Source organism: Ambystoma mexicanum, chromosome 9, assembly GCF_040938575.1.
Source record: "Ambystoma mexicanum isolate Mex_15411 chromosome 9, UKY_AmexF1_1, whole genome shotgun sequence".
NCBI lineage: Eukaryota > Metazoa > Chordata > Amphibia > Caudata > Ambystomatidae > Ambystoma > Ambystoma mexicanum.
Window position 1 is genome coordinate 468,222,470 of NC_090931.1, and position 23,283 is coordinate 468,245,752.

The following is a 23,283-nucleotide window of genomic DNA, read 5'->3' on the forward strand; positions in this document are numbered from 1 at the left end:
CTTGCCTGCTCCAGCCTGCCCTTCAGTCCTCGCCTGCTCCAGCCTGCCTTCCATTCCTTGCCTGCTCCAGCCTGCTCCAGCCTTGTTCTACTGTTGTGCCCGCTACGGTCTTGCTCTACTGCCTCGCCTTCCAAGACTTGCCTGCCTCCTCCAGTTATTTGCATCCTCTGGAAACACCACGGCATTCCGTCCGCAATTCCATCTTGCTACACTGCTCCAACACTGCAAGAACCAGGAAGGTGCACTTTAGTGGCGTTGGGAGCTGGTCCACCTCTAACCCTGTTGACTCTAGGGGAAGGGGTGTGATGGTTTCTCGCGTCTCATATTCTTCAATCACCTGTCGGACAGCCTGGCGACCTCACCAAGAACAACTACCGGAAGCCCAGGTACTCAGCGCCCAAGAGACGCAATCTTTAACAGATTGAGACGCCTACCTTCCGACTTCGAGATGGACGAGGCTCAAGATCTCCGGGAAGAGATGCGTGTTCTTCGGGCTGAAATGACAGCACTCCGTCAAGAGAACATTGGCCTAAGACAGATGGTGTCACAAGCCTCTGGGGTAGCGTCCCAGGGAGAAGGGGCTATGTCCCAGACTACGCCCATCAAGTTCGACGGCGATCCGAGACGAGTGGCAGAGTTTTGCAACCATTGCAGAATACATTTCCTGTTCAGAGCCTCTCATTTCAATTCCGATAAAGCCAAGATAGGATATATCCTGGGGAATTTGACTGGAAACGCCCTGGCCTGGGCCGCTCCATTGGTGTCTGCCAATAGTCCCATATTCAATGACTTTGCAGCTTTTGAAAAGGCATTTCTGGAGGTCTTTCAATCACCAAATCTAGCCTCCGCAGCTCAGAATCAGTTGATGGAACTAAAACAGGGTGTTATGGATATTATAGCTTACATCGGCCGTTTCCGTCAGTTGGCAACTGACTCCCAGTGGCCTGAGATAACTCAAAAGACTTTGTTCCGAAGAGGTCTAAGAGAGGAGTACAAAGATGAATTGCTACACATCCCTGAACCTGATACCTTGCAACAATTAATTGAACAAGTGTTGCGAATAGACCATCGATTGGCGGAACGGAAGGGTGAGAGACGACGAGCTGAACGGCTGTTCACAAGACCACCCAACGTTCAAACTGGAAATTCCGGACTTTCGGATTCCGGCCCCGAACCCATGCAGTTGGGAGCCGTTAGGGGTCCGCTCTCGGAAGCTGAACGGAAACGCAGACGGAATCTAAGACTTTGCCTATACTGTGGGGCTGCTGGGCATTTCTTGGGTACTTGTCCTTTACGCCCACAAAGAAAGCCGGAAAACTAGTTGGCCTGTCATCAGTTGGAAGGGCAACGACAGGTCCAGATTCGTATTCAGTCCTTTCCAGTTCCGCCTTTTCATTTCAGCCCATGCAACCGGCTGTTTTACTGGTGGTGAGGATCAAGTTGTCATGGTTTAACAAGAAGACAGAGGTGCTGGGTTTACTAGATTGTGGAGCATCTGGGAACTATATAGACGAGACATTTGCAATTAGCCAAGGAATACCCTTGTTACCCCGGAGAAGTGTCTTGCCAGTCAAGGTCATCGATGGAACCCCTTTATCTTCCGGTCCAATCCGTCAACAAACCATGTGTCTCCATATGCAGATTAAAGAACATGGGGAAGAGATCGCCTTGGATGTCATCAAATCACCCTCTTATCCCGTGGTCTTGGGTTTACCTTGGCTTCTTCACCATAATCCTACCGTCAATTGGGGAGCTCGCCTTTTGGATTTCACCTCCGCTCTCTGTCTCCAGGATTGCTGTTCGGCCGGTGTGTTAGGAAAGGAGATTTCAACCATACCCCTCACGAGGGGTACTGGCTCTCCTGAACTTTGTGCTCTGTTGTCTGTCCCTCAGGAATATGCCGAATTCCAGCCAGTATTTTCTGAACCCGAAGACATACCACTGCCACCTCATCGAACATTTGACTGTACTATCGAATCAGTACCTGGTTCAGTAATACCTCATGGGAAGGTATACGCCCTGTCCCTTACTGAGAAGGCAGTTCTTCAAGAATACTTGTCAGACTGTATTAGGAAGGGTTATATCACTCCCTCGAAATCACCAGCTGGATTTCCGCTATTCTTTGTGAAGAAGAAGGAAGGAACCTTACGACCCTGTATTGACTACCGTCAATTAAATGACATTACAAGAAAAGATAGGTATCCATTGCCATTGATTCGAAGCATCATGGAGTCCCTCTGAACTGCCCAGGTGTTCACTAAGTTGGATCTATGAGGCGCTTATCACTTAATACGAATCAAAGAGGGAGACGAATGGAAGATGGCCTTTAAGACTCCTTTCGGGCATTACGAATACCGGGTAATGCCATTCGGTTTGTGCAATGCCCCGGCTGTCTTTCAGCGTTTTATGGATAGCGTTTTTTGTGATCTAATCGGGATATCAGTTTGGGTGTACCTCGATGATATCCTCATTTTTTCTGTCTCCCTGAAGCAACATGTAGAACACGTTCGAGAGGTACTTCGACGTTTGTCCCAGAACCACCTGTACGTCAAGGTTGAGAAGTGCTCTTTTCACCAGAAAAAGATGGAATTCCTGGGCTATGTGATCAGTGGCACTGGAATATTCATGGATCCGGCCAAGGTACAAGCCATTCAAGTTTGGACTCAACCTTCTGATATAAAGTCCCTACAACGATTTTTGGGGTTTGCTAATTTTTATCGGCAATTTATACCCCATTTTTCTCAACTCACGGCTCCCTTAACTCAACTAACTAGCAGTAAAACGCCTTTTTTCTGGAATACACAAGCAACCAAGGCTTTCAACGTCTTGAAACAAGCCTTCAGTACTGCTCCCATTTTGCGTCATCCTAATGACGAAGTGCCATACATAGTAGAAGCCGACGCTTCCGATCTTGCCGTGGGTGCTGTCCTTTTACAAATGGAACCAGAAACCGGTGTGGAACACCCTGTGGCATACTTTTCCCGCAAGCTCACGCCTAGCGAACAAAATTAAGCAGTAATCGAGAAAGAACTATTGGCAATAAAAACTGCATTCGAAGAGTGGAGACATCATCTCCTTGGAGGCCGGCATTCTGTGGAAGTACGTACAGACCACCGAAATTTGCAGTACTTAAAGTCTCTTCAGTGCCGTACCTCTCGCCAAGCCCGATGGGCCTTTTTTTTCTCCCACTATGACTTCCATATCACATACATCCCCAGTGCTCGCAATTTAAAGGCCGATGCCTTGTCCCGATCCTTGGAGGTAGAAGCAAGAAAGCAGTACAGGGAGGAGCCAATTATATCCCCAAAGCATTTTTTATACACCTTATCACCTTATCTCCAGAAGATTCTACAAGACACTAGTACCGATCCTGATCGGGAAGGCCTCATGAGGAATCCTCAGGTTACTGAAGAGAATGGACTACTTTTCTTCCGGAACAGGCTATATGTTCCCACAACCTCTCTTCGAGCTCTTGTGCTTCAGGGGTTTCACGACTCCCGAGTTGGTGGCCATCGTGGTATCGGAGCAACTCGAGAATTAATATCCAGACAGTTTTGGTGGCCAGGTTGTGCCCATGATATTGAACGTTACGTAAAGAGTTGTCCTGTGTGTGCCCAGGTGAAGATTCCTAGGAAGAGGCCCCTAGGGTTGCTTCATCCCACCGAGATTCCTCCTTACCCTTGGCACACCATGGCAGTTGATTTCATCGTAGAACTCCCTCCGTCTGAAGAATATACCTGCATTATGGTTGTTGTGGACTGCTTTTCCAAAGCAGCACATTTTGTTCCGTTCCTTAAAATACCAACCGCTACTCAGATGGCATCGGCATTTCTTCTGGAGATATACAGGTTACACGGACTGCCGCAAAAGATCATATCCGACCGAGGGTCTCAATTCCTGTCATCTTTCTGGCGTCAATTGTGCAGTCATCTCGGCATCCATCGTGCACTCAGTTCTGGTTATCATCCTCATACCAACGGCCAGACTGAGAGGACTAACCAGACTCTGGAACAATATCTTCGCTGTTTTGCCAATGCCACTCAATCTAACTGGAAGTCCCATCTGGTTTTTGCTGAGGTCTCCTATAACAACACTGTTCATTCAGCTACGGGCCTGAGTCCGTTTTTCTGTTTGTCTGGCTTACATCCTAAATTGTACCCTTTTGTCCTGTACCTTCTAGTACGGTTCCCTCCGCTGATTGGCTCATCACTTCCATTCAGGATCAACACTCCTTGGCTCACAGTACTTTGGCGGAGGTGCAGGCACGGATGAAGCGACAGGCTGATAAGGGAAGGACACCTGAACCTGCTTTCCAGGTTGGGGATCTAGTTTGGTTGTCCTCCAAACATCTCCCCATTCGTAATTTACCCACCAAATTGGCTCCCCGATACTTTGGCCCTTTCAGCATCACTAAACGCCTGTCTTCTGTGGCTTTCCGTTTGCAATTACCTCAAACTTGGCGGGTGCATCCGGTTTTTCACGTCTCCCTGTTGAAGCCATATGTGGTGGACACGTTTGGCCGTTCTGCCCCTCGTCCCGCACCTGTTGTTGTCCAGGGGTCTCCCGAATTCGAGGTACAGGAAATTTGCGATTCTCGCATCAGGCGAGGGGTGCTCCAGTATTTGGTGGAATGGAAGGGTTACCCAGCCTGTGATAGAACTTGGGAACCACGCAGTTATGTGCATGCCCCCCACCTGATCCGTGATTTCTATCGCCGCTTTCCGTGGAAACCTGGGGCTCCTGGGCTTTCTGGGAGGGGGCATAGTGTCACCACCTCCACCTCACTTACCTGTCGGAGGGGGCGCGGTTATGGGTTCCGATGCGCCCCATCCTGGCGCTGTTATCCCCGATACCGGTTGGGGGGTCCGCGGTTGTCCGCGACACCCGGCGCTTCCGGGGTTTCTGTGTCCCGGGGCCTGCGCATGCGCGGAAGACCGCGTCTTGGTCTTCACGCATGCGCAGTCCTCGAGGCGCTTGGGAAGCCACAAGCTTGCTTCCCAAGCCTCGTTTCGGACGCGGCAGCACTCGGGGATAACACGGCTTGCGTTCCAAGCCTCCCGAGTGCTGCCGGTCTTATTTAAGGCGCATGATCCTGAAGCTCACCGCGTCTCAATGCGGTTTGTTTCACGGATCGTGTCTTCGCTCCTGAAGCCTCGCTGCTTCAGCTCCAGTCCTTGCCAGCTCCAGCCTGCTCTCCTGTCCTCGCCAGCTCCAGCCTGCCTTCCATTCCTCGCCGCTCCAGCTTGCTCTCCTGTCCTCGCCTGCTCCAGCCTGCCCTTCAGTCCTTGCCTGCTCCAGCCTGCCCTTCAGTCCTCGCCTGCTCCAGCCTGCCTTCCATTCCTTGCCTGCTCCAGCCTGCTCCAGCCTTGTTCTACTGTTGTGCCCGCTACGGTCTTGCTCTACTGCCTCGCCTTCCAAGACTTGCCTGCCTCCTCCAGTTATTTGCATCCTCTGGAAACACCACGGCATTCCGTCCGCAATTCCATCTTGCTACACTGCTCCAACACTGCAAGAACCAGGAAGGTGCACTTTAGTGGCGTTGGGAGCTGGTCCACCTCTAACCCTGTTGACTCTAGGGGAAGGGGTGTGCTGGTTTCTCGCGTCTCATATTCTTCAATCACCTGTCGGACAGCCTGGCGACCTCACCAAGAACAACTACCGGAAGCCCAGGTACTCAGCGCCCAAGAGACGCAATCTTTAACAACATGAATACACCACGATATCGGGATTTACTATAAACTACTCCAAATCTAAGGCGTTAAACATTACATATGAGAAGAAGGAAGCGATAACAAAACTTGGGAAAGCATACCCCTTAATCTGGAAAGAGGAGAATATAGCATACTTGGGGATACAATTTACTAGAGAAGTTGGAGCGGTGTTTGGAGCAAATATGAGACCCCTTTGGAACCAATTACAGGACAATATGCATAGATGGGATGCCCAGTAACTCTCCCGGTACACGCGAATTGCGGCAGTCAAAATGACACTGCTCCACCGCATACTTTATTTAGTGGATTCCCTTCCCGTAGAAGTTCCACCCAGAATGATTAAGGAACTTCAGACTGCAATATTCACCTTTATATGGCACGGTAAGAGGCAGAGCATACAAAAGAAAATCCTGACACGCCCAACACTTCTGGGTGGACTTGGGATCCCAGACGTAGAGAGATACATCTTAGCAATGCACATAGCACTGATGTTGAAATGGGCGGGGCAGGATATACCCAAAGGCTGGTCCGGGATAGAGCAAGCGGTCACATCCATTCCTCTGAGAACACTGCATGCCCTCAGCTCAGGAGCCCGAGAAGCAGAGGGTCAACTGTTAGAAGCCACAAGGGTGTCCCTGCAAGGTTGGGATAAGGCAATTAAAAGGAAGAAAATACGGCGAGGACTGGGCCCCCTTTCCGCAATGGCTCATAATGCAGACTTCACCCCAGGCCTACAAAAGAAATTCTGGGAAGCATGGGATGGACCAGAGCCGGTTTATTTAAAGGAAATGTCTCAGGGAGGTTCCCCCCTCTTATTCGAAGAATGCAAACAGAAGTTCAGAATAGGGGAAAAAGGAAGGTACACATATATACAAATAAGACACTGGATCTCCCAAAAGAGGTTGAAGAAAGCAGGCACAAGGGCTCTCATGGGGCTAGAACTGACTATGCAGGAAGACGCGACAACCAGATGTATAGTGGGACTATATAGGCTGTTGGACAGCACGCAAATGGGAGACAAGCTCTTGCATAAAGATAACTGGGAGAAAGATTTTTGGGAACCAATCACAAAAGAGCAATGAGGACAGATTTGGAGGAGGGCACATAAAATATCTAAAAGCACAGCAATCAAAGAGACCGCCTATAAACTCTGTTATTGATGGTCTATGTCCCCTCACCGTCTGCATAAAATAAACGTATCTTATCCCACTGGGTGCTGGAGACAATGCGGAGGGAAAGGAGATCTATACCACATGTGGTGGACATGCCCGAAAGTGGAAATTTGTTGGAAAGAGATCCTGGAACACATAAAAGAAATCACAGGGGTGCAACTGGCAAACTCACCAAAGGTAGTCTTATTGGGAGCAGAGGTGGAAGGGCTGTATCCGGCAACTGGGCACAAGGCTACCCTCATCACACACTTGCTGATGGCAGCACATATGACATTAGCGCAAGGGTGGAAAACGGTGAAGGCCCGATAACTGCATGGTGGTGGGTTAAGATCTGGGGGGTGATGGCTATGGGGAAAATATGCGCCCTGAAGGCGGCTCAATATCTGAAGTTTTTGGCAGTTTGGAAGCCCTTTCATGAATATGTAAAAGACAGAGAAAATGACCTTCATAAATCTAAGTTACTCAAAAATGTGCAGATGTGCTGAACAAAAGAAAATGTAGGCACAGGATTGCCCTTGGACAGACAGACTGGGGTACACGAACCCTGGAGAGAATAGATGTAGCCATACCAGTTGGGGTTAGGGAGGGATGTGGGGGAGGGTGGGGGTGTGTTAAAGGGTAAGGATGTTCAGTTGGGGATGTTGCATTGAAAACTTCATGAGAACATGATGTTGGTTGGATATGTTATTAGTGAAAGCACAGTTAAATGGCATGAAGCATAACTACAAGACACTACTACTGATGTAGCGGTATCATGCTCATGAATGAACAAATAAAATTATTTAAAAAAAAATTCACATGGTCTTTTACCCCTCTGCAAGTGCAACCATGCTAGGCTTGCCTGTGTCTCCGACGGAACAAAACAACCCTGAAATGTCACAAGGGGGGCCTAGCAAGGATCGAAGTTACACCTCCAGGCAAACTGTGGTTGCCAAGAAACCAAGTAAAATCAACAAGTGAGAACAGGCTGTCAATTGGCGGCAGAACACTACAGATTCAGGGTCAGTGGAAGGTGAGAGGTTTGATCCAAGGACGGGCGTGCCGGTCCAGAACATCATGAAGCTGACTTGTTGAGAACTGATAATTTCAATGAGTAGCGAATGGAGGTGCCAATGGGGACGTGAGGAACACACACAAGTATAATAACACGAGTTGGCCTCAACGAGAGGGTGTAGCTTTTTAGGGAATTAGAAACCCACCTACTAAAATCGGACCATTAAAGGCTGCAATTCCACGCCTCAGTGCCAAACAAAACAGTGGGGTTCACCCTGCTATTCCCTCAAGGTGGTGAATTGGAAGAGAGACCCAATGAGAGGTACGTGATCGTTTTGGGGGGATGTACTCGAAAGGAGGGTCACAATAGTTTTATTTTATGCCCCCAAACCTGCCCCAAGAGCAGTTCATGCTTGACTTCCTCAAAATATTACAAAAAGACTCTGAAGGAGACCTAATTATAATGGGGGAATGAATTTGGTCCTGGAGGTTGCAGGAAGACTGATCGACCCACACTACTTACTACTCACACTAACACCAGAGCGACCACTCTAAAGCTCCAACGAGCATTAGCCAATCTCGACCTGGTAGACACATGGCGACTGCAACAGCCCACTGAGAGAGCCTACTCACATTATTCACATGTTCAGAAATCGGTATCCAGAGTAGACTACATTTTTACTTCATCAGGCCCGACAGGTCTGCCCTGCAAGGCAAGCAATGAACCTATGACATTAAGTGACCACAATTTGGCGTTAGTCATGTTCCCAAATCTTTGTATGGTAGTTGGCCATTCACGTGGCGTATGCAGCAGGAAATTCTAAGGAATAAGGCATGTTTGGATGAGCTCAAGCAGACACAGGGTAAGGAAAGGGTGCAGAAGGGTGCAGAAGTAAGGCTCGGACACAATGGTGGCATGTTTTTGGATGGGCCTCATAACAAGTTGGGCGGAGTGGTAAAAATGTGGTGGTAATGCTATTACCTCCGCATTACTCCTCTGCCCAACTATGAGTTGGGCGGAAAGTTTGAGATTTACCCCCAGCTTTGAGCTGGAGGTGAATCTTGTGCTATTAGCACTGTGGTATTAGCCCCAAAAATGACCCATTGGGTCCAAAGGACCCAAGAATAGGGACTTACCACCACATCACAACTCAGGATCCGGCACTAATAGTGCTGGACCGAGTTGCTGAAAAGCTATTTGCATTTCGCAGTATGCTGGCAGATTTACCACCAGAATACCACCCAGTTGTGATGAGCCCCATAAACATTTATTAAATAAGAAAAGGTTCAAAAATGCCTCTATGTCCCTAAAGTTGAGAGGTGTTTCCCTACCTCAAGGAAACTAGTGAAATTGTTAGGAAGTCTGAAAATAAAGAGCGGGTCACTGTCATGTCTAAAAACCTGCTTTTGTCCCAAACACTAATGATCTAAAGTAACTGCAAGGATGGTCTCTTATTAAAGTAAGAAGTGTTCTTTGTGTTTTCAATCAACAGAAAAGTTATCAGTCTTTCTGGTAATAAAAAGTGATGAAATGAGCAATGTTCACACGTACCATAGTCCAAGGTTAGGGTTGTACTCCTTTCCCCTAGAGTTTTTCTCAGTTTCCCTACTTGAGCCCCTTTAGCCTCTTTGGCAAATGTCTGTGGACAACCCACAAGGATATGTTGTTTAGCTTCACAATCCATTGTCCTGTCAACTTGATACAGTTCGTTATAGGAGGTAAGAATCAATTTTTCCAACTCTGGGATCCTTGCCCTTTTCAGTCTCTCACATGGGTGTGAGTCCCAGACTTGCAATATAGTTTGGTTCACTTTCCTGCCAAACTAATGACTTCTCTGTTTTACTTATTCTTGCTGTATTGTAGGTGTTTGGTTCACTCTCCTGTCAACACCTGATCCTCTTATCTTGGTTGCTTGCTCCCGGTTTGTTATATGGGCGCAGGTCCTAGACTTGCAATATGTTATCATATTTGTTCCGTTCACTCTCCTGCCAAACATATGATTCTCTTCTCTTGGGTTTTCTCAGGGCCCCCAACCCTCTTAGAACATGATTAATGTGGTGGCCTTCATCACAAATAGGTGCTGGAGAGGCTGCAGGCAAAGAGGGATGCTACTACACATATTGCAGCGTTGTCTGCTCATTCAGACCTTCTGGCTGTACCTTAGACCGAGAATCAATGATATAGGGGCCTGGAGATTCCCCATGATCACACCCTATATATATATATGTTGGGATCACACACGAATCATAGAGCTGCGGGGTCATCATGGAAGATCAACCTCCTAGCCCACTTTTCCTTGCAGTATTATTAGTCATACTGGGGTGCTGGAGACACAAATCACTGCCCTCCATTAACTAGTGGATTGACAAAGCAGGGCACAAACTAGCTATGGAAAAACAAATTGCTAACATTAGGGACAACATGGAGACTTTCACGAGGATATGGCACCCCTTCCTAGAATACATGAAGAAGGACTTTAGAGGACTCACATGCACTGTTAGTTTGAGAGCACTGAACCTGCTTGAACTGCCGTAATCAACGACCAGTGCTACTACAACTGACATCTGCCACAATTCCTTAATTAGTAGTTGTGCATGACGACCATCTGGTCCGATAGCACAGCAAGTAGAGCGCTTGCTTTGACATCTGTGCAGAGCCTGCTGATGCAGGTTCGAATACCGGCAGGGCTAAACTCAGCCTTTCATCCTTCCAAGGTCGATAAATGAGCACCACACACTATGGGTAATAATAAGTAGCGCTCGGGTACCTGAGGGTTCGTAGCGTTATATAAATGCTAAATTACTATTATTATTATTGTTTATTTATATAGCGCCTATACACAGGCAAGTGTTTCAAAGCGCTCAAGCACTTGGGGAAGTTTGGGTGGGGATGCGGTCTAGTGGGGGAAATCTGATATTGCAATTGTTCAGGCCCTGATAAGAGAATATGACTGCATCATTTGAGTTTGAAGAATTTCTAAACAAATTCTGTTAAAAAAAAACTACAACTAAGCCAAGCCGTTCTGGTGCAGTGTTCAAGCAGAATAGACAATTTCAAGTTAGGTTGTTTAAAGGACCTACGGCAGCCAAGCATCGCTGCTTCCTCGTTTTAAAGATGTCATTATACTTTAGCAAAGCATGGGAACATGGGAGATTGCCCGCCTGCTAAAACACAATATTAATAAACGCCTCGTGTCTGCTATTAATTCCATCGCTATCAAAAGTGGTATTATTCAATTTCAGCCCAGATGATGATCTACTAAGTGTCAGAACACATCAGAAAGAAACGTTTAGTATGGCCCACCCCGTCAAGTAGGGAGGGAGTGGCTGCGATAGGAACTTTCCTCTTTCTATGAGTTTTTCAGCACAATGACAAGGAGAATTCATGTATATGAACTGGGAGCATTTCGATGGCCCAGTTCATAGACATGAATTCCCTTGTCATTGTGCAGAAAATTGTGCATCCCAATTTCAAGGGCACTGAAAGCAAGCAAAGACATGACAGTGCACACCGTTTTTATATAAAAAGCAAGATCTTCGAAGGAAATATTTTTCTGCCTGGGAATTGCAATTCGGCAAACGTTGGAGAGGGTCTGGGAACCGTATTTATTGACCACTTCCCACAACTGGACAAATTAATTATTTCCAGGACCTATTTTTTCGTAAATTGGGGTTTAAAACATCCCATTACAGTAGTTGCCCGCATCTTTTCTGTCTCCAGTCTGATTCCCAAACCCGACACAAAATTCCAAAACAGGGCAAACTAGCAATGTGTACTTACTGCTTTCTATAACTCCCCCTTATGCAATGCAATATAACTCACTTTTTCCTTAAAGCCTGATTTCACTCCTCTGCTCCTTTCAGATCGTCAATTAGTATATCCAAACAAACATCATAACCATAACAAATACAGTTCATACTATTACTGGAATGGTATCGTAGTCTATGTAAATACAAGCTTATTTGGGAAGGCAAATGTATCATTCCAATTGAAAACACTCTGAAACAGAGTTGTCCCTCCTTCATATGACAGTTTGTGAAAATGTTGGGCAATTGCGTGGTTTACCTTAGGAGCTCAGAGTATGCATGCATCTTTAACTTCCTAAATCTTCCATATGCTACCTTCTTACTATTGACTTCCACTCAAGGATTACATATCTATACAATATGCACAGCACAATTACAACAGAATTGTCCCTGCAATTCTACATGACCAGAGTAACACAGATGACACTTTCTGATGCGCTCATTGAGATTCTGTGATTCAGTAGACAGCTAATGCAAATTGAGGATGATTTCAAAGCAATGATGAACCCACAAAGCAAAACATATTTATCTTGCAAAAATATATTTTAGGATTGATGAATGTATATTTTCTCCACACCATTCTACTCAACATCCAATCCCACATGATGAAACTCTCAGGCACTGTCCTCAAGTGGTTCACCTCATTCCATACTAACAGGACTAACTAACTAACAGGACTAACTTTGTTTCCATGCCACCTTTATTCGATCTGACCCCCACCTCGTTCAAATACGGAGTCCTTCAAGGTTCCTCCCTGCCTACACTTCTCTTCTACCTACATGTTGAATCCCTTGCACAGGCCCTTAGCAAACACAATGTCCATTTCAATCAATACCCAGACGACACACAAATATACTTCTAAATCTCATCCCACTCACAACTCCACATCCTCAAAAATTGTCTTTCCACCCTAGCCATCTGGATGGAGACCCACTTCATCAAGAGCAACCGCTCCAAACCATAATACCTCCTTATCTGCCTGTCCCAGACACAAACCCATACTCACTGCCTGAATCAAATAACTCGCTACAGACAACCCACACATACCCCTCTCCAAACCTGTCAAATCCCTTGGCTTCACCATAAACACCCACCTTCAACACCTCGTAGCTGCTGTCACTAAAACATGCAATCTACAACTACACCTCGTATTTAATATTAGACACATTGTTCCACCTGATGACGTCCGCACCGGGTCCCTCCGGGCCGGACTACTGTAATGCTGGACTCCCCAGCAGCACCCTTGACCCCCCAGAAAGCCATACAAAAAGCCCAGCTCCCCATGCTACCTGTACCCTAAAGAATTGCTCTCAAAGGACTCTGCTTTGTTTTCAAAGCCATCCACAACAAATTCATCTTACCCTTAGTACAAACTCAAACCCATCACCAAAACAAACACAAACAAGCAAGCCAGCATCTCTTACACATTCCACTCTGCAAACTAACATGCACACAAAAACAGTCATTTACCCATTGGGCACCTAAGGCATGGAACACCCTACCTCTTCATATGCCTGTGTCTTCACACATAAGCCCACCCCTCTGCTTCCGCTGCTACTACGTCTCTATCCTGATCTTTCTATCCTAACAACATTTTGTAGCTTCTATTTCTTCTGCCCACTATTCCACCTTTGTACCTTGTAAAGGCACTCCAGAATCCCCTGAGGGAGTGAGGGGTGAGGGGTGGAGGAGGGCAGCACTGAACAAGAATTCTAGTAAATAAATAAAAAATATATTTTAAAGAAACATTCATGCACATATTCCTTTTATTATGAATAGTTATGTTTTTAGAACTTTTATATGTGGGGTTTACTTGCTTCCGAATTAGTTAACTATTTGTTTAATATCGATATCTAGTTGAAAAGAAATTGCTTCTCTGAGGTGGGAGGTGTAGAAAAAGAGCACCATTTGCTGCTTCCATTGCACTCACAGATTAAGGTCTATCATAATCTCCAGTTATTATCAGTTTTTTATGGATGTTTTCAAAGATTAACTTGTTTCACGTCACTTCCTTGAGACGCCATCCTCAAGCAGTAATGTTAAATTCTATATTTTGTGTGTTTATCTTTATACATAAATAAATGTATGCAGCCATTGAATAAACGATATTCCTTTTTGTTCAGTTGTAGCAATTTTCTACTACCAGAAAACCCATCCAGACCTTGCTTGTTGATTGGCCCAGGAACCGGAATATCGCCATTCAGGAGTTTCTGGCAGCAACGCCTCTTTGATTTACAAAAGAAAGGTACAGCACTCAGCCAACTGCTAATCTGATCCAGCAATTACCTTCTATTAAGTGATTATGAATGCCCTGGGAACTCACACCTACGATTGTAACACAAGACATTTTATTTCTTAATCAAGTGAAATGTGTTGTACTACAATAGCTTTTATATGGCAATGGAAACAGCGTTGGATAGGAGATTGCACACTCTAAAGGAGGCTGTGATAAATATTCCTTAATCCTTTTCTTTGAATCAGAAAACCATGGAAAATCTCCCACAACATATATTTCATTCAATGGGATACTGTGATAAATATCCCAAATTCCATTAAATTCAATAGTAAGTCTCCGGTTTTCTATAATCTGTTTTGTTTGATAGGCTACTGCAATAACCATCCTTCCAAACAATTTGCGTAATAGGAGACTGTAATAAAACTAACATTAACTACTGTATTCGATAGGCAGTAGTGGACTGGTAAATATCTCCAAATCCATTGTGTTCAGTAGCAGGCTATAATCAATGATAAATTGTCCATTATTTTCAACAGGAGTTTATGGCCAATTCAGGTTGTATTCATCATGAAGAATGTGATAAATAGTCATTGCCCTTTGATTTTTTTATTATTAGTAGTTGTTATATTGCTAATAACAATTTAGCCTTCTGCACCATAGACACAAAAATATATATATATGCAATCAATTAATTAGATTCACAGTCATTACTTGAAAAACATATACTCCAAAGTCAATAAACGTTTCCTGTTAGTACATAATTCAATACCTTTGTTAAGTCAGTTAAAAATGCAGCTTTAGCCAATTTGTTCTAGTGATAGAAACTTAGATAGGACTTTCCACAGTTCACAGATTGTTTTAGAAAAGATAATATATCTACCAGAAATTATGTAATACCATGTTTCTGCAGATTCAAGGATATTCATTTAATTACCGCGTTCCTGTAGCATTCATGATAGTAACTGGACAATGCAGACCATTGAGTCAATAGATGTCAAGTTATAAAAATGCCTTATTACACAATCGACAACTTCGATTATGTATGGGCATGTTACTCCAGACACCAGTAATCATCAACTATGGCAACAAATTAAAATGCAAACCGAGACTAAATCTTCACAGCTGCCCGTCAACTGTACAAACAAGATAATTATCCGGCTCAACGCAGGGAAATATTTGAAGAGAATATTCTCTATAATTAAGTTTAGATAAATGATTGTTTTCGATACAGTCCCATTTATAAGCTTTATCTGTAATCTCCTTTTTTCCTGCCAATAATTCACCGACAGGTCCCCTCTCCCATCAATCTCGTCAAGAAGGGCAGTGCAGGGATTAGCAAATTCATGCATTAGCCATGTATCTTGGAATTTCTTGGCTTTGATATTATTGCTAATAATGGTCAATAGTGCATTTTGCGAACATGTTAAACATTTTAATTAGTAGCAGGCTATGCTTGATTTTATATAGAGTCAGTAAAGATATAATTCCCAACTCCAAACGAATGGCCTCTATTGGGACTCCTTTGCGTAGACCAAGGGTACTTCTCCACAAGTTACCTTCAATAATCTTGAGCCAGCTAATGTGACATGATATGATATAGGATAGTTTATTTATATCATGCCCCTACACAAGTGTTTTGTGCTTGACTAAATATATTTCCATGCTTTACAGTATACGGACAATAAAGCAGGTATTATATAATGTTATAATTCCCTGTACTGATGAACCACCTGCTTTTCGTATAAATGACTTAATACATTAAAATCTATTTTTAACCATGGATGTGACATAGTTTTTAAGCGATCGATGATTGCTATCACATCAAGATAGACGATGCTCTCAATAACATTGTTTGTTTCAGTTGATCCCCCATACATATTTATCAGATTATCTTATCTCTTCATCATTTTTGCTTTAGTCTGGTTTATCTGCATATAACTAGTTCTTGAGTATTCCACAAAGTCCCCTAATGATCTTTGGAGCCCTATTGCTGTGCAATCAGCAATGACTAGGTAGCCCGCATAACCAAGCCAGTGGATATGCATGCTTTAGGTTTTAGGTGGACAATTACTCATGGTACCAAGAGCATTGGCGAACTCTGCTAAATGCAAATCAAAAAGCAAGAGTGCCAACACGCACCAGTGTTGATATGAACTGGATTTGAAATTTCACCCATGTTGTTGAGTCTAATACACATCATAGTATCACTGTATCATTGTTTGATCAAGTCTAGCCAAGGAACAGGGAATCCCAGTTCATTATTTTGTTTACACAGGAGCTCTCTATTGATGGTATCAAACGCTGCAGTGAAATCCACAAAGGCTATGTATAGTCATGAATTCATGTTTTTGTAAGACACCTTGATCAAGAATTGGAGTGTCCAAGGATTGTAAGATGTATTAAAGCCAGGGTGGAAGCCTGTTTGGTAATACAGTAGTAATTTATTATTATCCGCCTATTTCCTAATATCTTTCAGCAGAAGATCACAAAATACTTTTCCTGGTGCATCCAGCTTGGCTAGAAGCCCATAACTGGCTGGGTCTGTACATAAACCTTTTTTTAAAATGGGCACTACATGGGACTTTTTCCAGGAGGTCGGTATGCAATTAGTTACGATGGCCTTATCAAAAAGATCTTTCAAAATTCTGGCCCATAACACAGGATTACCTTTAATTACCCTATTGGATAAACCGTCAGTGAACTATATTGTCCATGCACCAATCATCTACATTGAGCAGCAGACATAGGGTTCATTTAATGCTTATTCTCGTGGTTATGAATTTCTTTTATCATGCAGAATTCTTTAATGTTCTTTTTCTTAAGGGTGTGGTACATTAATTGCCATTGTGCTGTGTATATGGAATACCTATGCCAGAGCCAGTTTTTGTATTTAGTTTTCTGGTTGCTTCTAAGATCTGATTTGGTCTGCTTGCTCAAATTGATACCCTTAGCAATACTTCTAATACTGTGCAGCAAAGTCCCTTTATGCTTAGCTACGTGATAATCATAAATATTAGCTTTTTTTGCCTATGATCGGATTTGAATGCTGCCTGAGAAGTATTACATATCTTACTCCCCATCAGGATGAGTCGGATGGCCATCATGTTGCCCTCCAATTGTGAGTAATAATTAGACACTTTAAAGCCGCAAAGGCAAAACCCACTAACCACTCAGTTATATATTGCATCCCATTGAAAATTGTGATGAGCAGGTTATTATGCAAGTGGCGGACCTGGCGGGCGGAACGGCAACCGTGAGCAGAGTATGTCGGATGCATCCGACCTCCACATTCCCATTGACCCCTATCGGGCTCAAATGGGAATGGGGAATAAAAGTTTCCCGCCCCTCGAAATGGGGAAATACAGGGACCGCCAGGGTTGTAATGTCCCTGTATTTCCCCATTGCCAGGGGCCAGAAATATTCGCAGGTTTGGAGGCAGCCTGCCAGTTTTACCGGCAAGGCTACCGCCAAACTTGTAATGAGGCCCACTGTGGTTAACGGAAGACTAAGACGTTTCCACAACTTACTCTGTAGGTTAGAAGACAAAAGAAGGTGGAGATGTAACCACATGGATGGCCTGGCAAGTGCAACATGTGCACTATGCAATCAGATAGAAGGCAGCTGATAACATGTTTTCTCCAACCGTGAGGTGAAAGATTTCAGCATCCACTTCCTTTCACCACCACATGCACTTTGCATATAAGCCAACCATTTTTTGTGGTTAAAACTAACATTGTAAAACTGAAGGCATATGGCTGGAAGGTTAGAAATCAATCCTAACCACTGGCAACTACTCTGAGAAGCCCTCAATGACATCCTTGTCCGGTTTTAAGTGAAAAGCTATCTCTTTTTTCAGGCCAAACTAAAAAAAAGATCGGTTTAGAAAGACCGAATAAAATCGATAATTCGGTCTTTCTAAATCGATCCTAAAACCCCTCTCACCCACCGCAAACTCCATCTCACTCACCCCCTTCACCCCCCCAGCTGCACTAACCTTGCTCTGTCGACGCTGTCCTCCTCTCGGTGTACGGCCATTTTGGGAATGACAGCTGCTCCCTGAGACGCACGCGAGTGCACGCAGGGGCTGAAAAGCGCTGTCCAGGGAGGGATGTCATGGAAGTAAGGTAAGTGTTTGGGTTTGTCCATGTGTGTATACATGCATATGACGGAGAGGTGTGTGAATGTATGTAGTGGGAATGGGTGGGGGTGTGAGTTAAAATGTAATGAGTGGGGTGAGTGTGTAACGGGAAAGTGGGGTGTGGGACAGGAGGGGGAGGGGCGTGAATGCAGGACTTAGCGGTGAAACCGCCCGAATACCTTAAAAACAGAGGACACAGCGAGGGTCGGGACCCAACATGATTTTACAGCATTTTGAAAGTGACACCAAAACGACCAAAATAAATCTGTTCGACCATCAAAGTGCAGTAATATCACCTTCCCAGCCATTAGAGAGGAGAAAGACCATATGCAAATTGATCCCATCCTAAAAGGGGTGGTCCAGTCCGAAATGCTAAGTCACATCTCTTCTGCATGAGAGGGAACAAGCAACCCCAGACATGTTTCGGCCTCATTGGTCGTCACCAGTGAGGTGTGGCTTGGACCTACAGGCCCAGCAAGCTCAGGACGCATGTCAGGTCATACACTGTATTCATTGTTCCTTTGCACTAAGTGAAATGAAGGAGCTGTTCAATCTTTCATTCATGTTAGATGTTTCTACATGATTTACTGTTAAAGAGGTTTTCCGTTGCTGAGGAAGGATAGCTCAGAGGCAACGCGTTTTTCTTGGCTGCAAGACAACACGGCACAGCACAGGTTTGAATCCCAATCCTGTGCTTAGAAACCACTTCCTGGTATTTAGCGCATTATAAATGAACAATAAAATAAATAAACCCTGCATACAGTCCGCACAACTATTGACATCCATGGACCGAGACACATGACTCCTGTAAAAACTACAAACACAGACACACACTGGTGCTGGAGCAGGTCACAAGAGATATAAGCCAACCGTCGTTCCAAATGGTCATGTTTCTTTGATAACGTAGAAGTAAAAGTGACCTTATGCTAAAACTATACAAACATTGATATTAATAGTAATGCCAGTCAAGAGGATTCTCTGGCTGATTTACGGCCCTGCCCATGTACATGTGTAATCATTGCTGCATGGCTTTGTACTAAACATTTTCACTGTGAATCTGCTTTCCTGAAGAAGCTCTCTTTTCCCTTCCCATGGCAGGCGTCAAGGCCAGAGGAATGGTTCTGTTGTTTGGTTGCCGCCAGTCAGCGTTGGATCACCTCTATAAAGACGAAACGGAAGAGCTGAGAAGAAAGGGCATCCTGCAAGCAGTCTACACAGCGTATTCGAGGGAACCTGGAAAACCCAAAGTAAGATTGGCCGCTTTTTGCTTTCGTAATCCAGGGGCATGGGGACTGCAGGGGGCAGGGAGAGGAATCCAAAGGCCTGGGAATGCGCAATGAACGCTCACATTGCAAGAAATGATTTGCACTGTGTGTGGCAGGGAAAGTCTCTATGTTGCATGCATCTCAATGACCGACGTTACTTTTGTGTACCCCATATGTTTCAGGAGGAGATGTTGTCTAGTGGCCGAATTCTCAATGAATGCAAGTGCATGGTCTTTTAATCCCACCTTCACTATTTCATTTATTGTGTAATCGAAGTCTCTCTCTATAGGTGTCCCATTTCCCCCATCCTGCCACAAATGGCAGTGCTCAGAATCAGGCTAACACCCAGTATTAAGCGACATACACCTTTCTATTGACTTTCGTGTGCACCAAACTGCACTGCGAAAAGGGAGACACAGGATCAACTCACTCATTCCAAAGAGTTGAGATCTACTGGGAGACTCAGGATCAAACATGGGGTATATGCTGATCCTCGGTTCAAGAGTGACTGGCAGATACAGGAGAATGATAGCTTGGGGAGGACACCGGGAGATTCATAGGGAACATGGCTAAAAGGGCGATATACACTTTAAAAATAATTTAAGTGGCTTGGCTTTAGTGGATGGTTGTACAGGGCCCAGAAGGAGGTAGACCAAGTGTGTTTAGAAGTAAAGTAAGAAGATTAAAGCCTCAAAGCAAACATCCCAGCCTTGTACCTAAAATATTGAACCTTTGAAACGTCCCCTCTTCCTCTCAAATCAAAGACAAGGAAGAGGCAGAATGGAAGGCCTCTTATAGGTCTCAGGCATTGGCATACAGTTCCCTACTCGGAAAGCCACTCGGAAAGCCACCTAGTGACCCCTTTGTGCTACACTAGTACCCACATACTGTGTCGCCACTACCACTAGACAATACCCTCTGACCAGGGGCCAGAGATCCCAGCCCCTGCTTCATCAGACAGATGTTTCTCTGCACACAAAAATGGCCATCTAGGAATACAACAAACAATGGCCCTCACCTGTGGTGTTCCTCAAGGGTCCGCCATTTCGCCCGGTCATATTTAATATCTGTTCAGCTTCTGACCAGGTTGATAGTCTCCCACAGCCTCCTCTGCTAATCATACACTGATATGCAAATCGTGGTTCGCTTGGATCTTTTCCAGTCCGGAGTCAACTGCCAGATTTCGTGCCTGTCTGTAGGCCGTAGGGGAGTGGATACTTGAAAATTGGTTTATGATGATATGATAGGTTATTTATAACGTACTTAATACCCAGAGGTTTCTAAGCGTGGACCTGGGGATTGAACCAGTGTTGCTCCATGTCGTCTTGCTTCCAAGGCAAACAAGTTGCCGCTGAGCCATCCTCCCTCCGTTAAATTGAACGAAGATAAGACTGAGGTCTTCTCTCTGGACACCTGCCTTCTGGCCGGCCTCCTTGGGCCCCTTCCCTCAACCAGTCTCCACAGTCAAGGACTTGGGGGTTAAACTCATGTCTTCCATGTCCATGGAGCCGCAGGTAAGCTCATTCTGTCAATGGGGCGATTTTCAGCTTGGGCTCCTGGGACAGGTCACTCCTTTCATTCCAGCTCACCTCCTGGCCTCTGTTATTTCAGCCTTGGTCACATAGTCGTTGGACTATTGTAATGCCTTGTATCTTGGCCAGCCTGCATATGTTCTCCATCGCTTGCAAGTTCTTCAGAACTCTGCAGCCCGGCTGGTGACCTCCACTCGGCTGCCATATCTCCCCTCTCCTCTGCAAACTTCATTGGCTACCAGTGACTAAACGTATCCAGTTCAAGGCATTTTGCTTGGTCCACCGGGCCTTCAATGGCCAGGGGGCAGAATATCTTATAGATACATTTCTCCCTTATATCCCGAACCGGCTAATGCCTGTCTGCTGACCGTCCCTTCCGTTATGTATAGCGTTTTGGCGGCTGCTCCTTTTCAGTGGCTGCTGCTATTCTTTGGAACTCTCTCCCTCTCTCGCTTAGACCTATCTCTGCTCACCACAAGTTTCGTAAAGCTCTAAAAACGCTCCTCTTTTAGACTTTTTTTCTTTCACTGTCCCACGGCGAGCGCCAAGATGCCTCAGAGCGAACATTGCGCTTATAAATAAAATCCAATCCAAGAAAACATGACGCTAAGTAGCTGCCTCTTTGGGATGGATTAAATAGAAATAGTGTTTCTGCTGAGGGCTTCTCAGGTTTGTGTCAATGATCACTGCCTTATTTGAAGGCCAGCATAAAACACGTTTCTAACAGTTATTTTTTCTCACGTGCACTTAGTTCACCCATGTTCTTCACTGATGTGCTTTTACAACTCATTTGTTTCAGTTCAGAATGTTTAATTTGAAAAACTGTACTATTTTTTAATTCATTGCAGCAGAAACAAGCAAAGGGAAAACATTGCAGACCCCATTTACCACCACCACAAATAAAGAATGTTCTAAACATACTACATGTACCTTGGTATACCAATATATATTGTATGTGAATTTCGTTGCAGTGCTTTTTCTATGCAGAACAATGTGTGTGATGAGTATTTAGCACTGAAATCACTGGGTGCCCTTTCACTGATTCTGTTACTGCTGATGACGCAGAGTCGGTGCCAATGCAGGCAAGGCATACAGCAGGAACCACTCGAAAATATATTCCCCTTCCTACGCATCCCATTCTGAGAGTGTCGATGCAAAAAACATGCTTTATTACGGCTAAAAATATCCTGACAGACTTAAAAAAAACAACCAGGCAACATTATGAGAGAGCTACTATGGAATCAAAAGAAAAACTCTACAGTGCCAATCGCATTGCTACAGCAGATAACACAACACATATGCAGTTTGAAACTCTGTAACAACCACCAGCTAAACCTAATAACATACAACATGTGTCCTGAGGTGCAACGAAGTGTAAAAATCCTTTAGAAATAATATCTCCCCTAGTTATGTGAAAACATTGCCGGCCAACTCAAAGGACACTTTCCACCGCTACAGAGCCACTGCCAGCATATATCCAACCAAACTGTTCTACCTTTGGCCAGTCTCTATAAAAGTCACCAGGGACATGATTATCAAATCTGGACATCAATATCAGTGCAGAATATGCCTGTCCGATGACAGTTGTGAAAGAGTATGCCAAGTAGACTGCCTAATCCCAGCTGCCCTTACGCATGCTTGTGTCACCATGCTCCTGAAAAAAGACCTTACTTAGACGCAACCACATGTAACACCAACAGAAATATTGCCCATCTGCTCTTTACTCCCCAAGATATTAAATAAAGCAGTAACCATTGAGATACAAGTCCTTATGGAAGGAAATAAACTGAGGGGGAAGATCAGTCAGGATTTAGATCCATCAGCGGCATAAAATCAGCTTTGATGAATGTCAGCAAGAGCTTAATTCAGTTACGTGACAATGACGCAACAGCTGTTCTGATGCTAATAGATCTGTCAGCAGCGTCAACACTATGGATCGCCTTACCCTACCTTCTAGAACAAAGAAGGTGGGAATATCAAATGAAACCAAGAAATGGACTACATGTTGCCAAGTGGAAGAATATCCAGGCTTAAAACAGTCACCTTTAATTCAACCATATCCATAATTCACTCTGGCATTCCACAGAGATCCTGTCACTGTTTCTTTACAATATTTACACCAACATCATGCAGGACATGCTTCTTAAAGTTATCTATTGTCTCAATTACCCTGTCAACCCTCAAACTATTTTGAGGTTCGGAGGTACACCAGAGGATAACCCACTATACTTTTAAACTGGTATTTGACATTATTGAACCATGGATGCAGGAAAGCTGCGTGAGCTGAAAATCCTCTAAAACAGAACTTCTGCTACTGATTACAAAAACGGTCAGGCTAAAGCAGTGTATGATTACCATCAGGGTGACTATCTCGGACACACAAACAGCCAGATCCTTAGGAGTCACGGTTTACCATCTATGATTAGATA

General features: G+C 44.6%; 1 protein-coding gene across 3 annotated transcripts in view; it reads left to right on the forward strand.

Annotated features, from left to right (window-relative positions):
- The window catches only part of NOS2 (nitric oxide synthase 2), a 206,535-nt gene that overhangs the window by 170,178 nt on the left and 13,074 nt on the right, over positions 1-23,283 (forward strand). For all 3 annotated transcript variants that reach the window (XM_069615011.1, XM_069615013.1, XM_069615012.1), the window contains 2 exons: positions 13,807-13,928; positions 19,156-19,304. In XM_069615011.1, the coding sequence (XP_069471112.1) occupies positions 13,807-13,928; positions 19,156-19,304 (271 nt within the window). The remainder of the gene's footprint in view (positions 1-13,806; positions 13,929-19,155; positions 19,305-23,283) is intronic.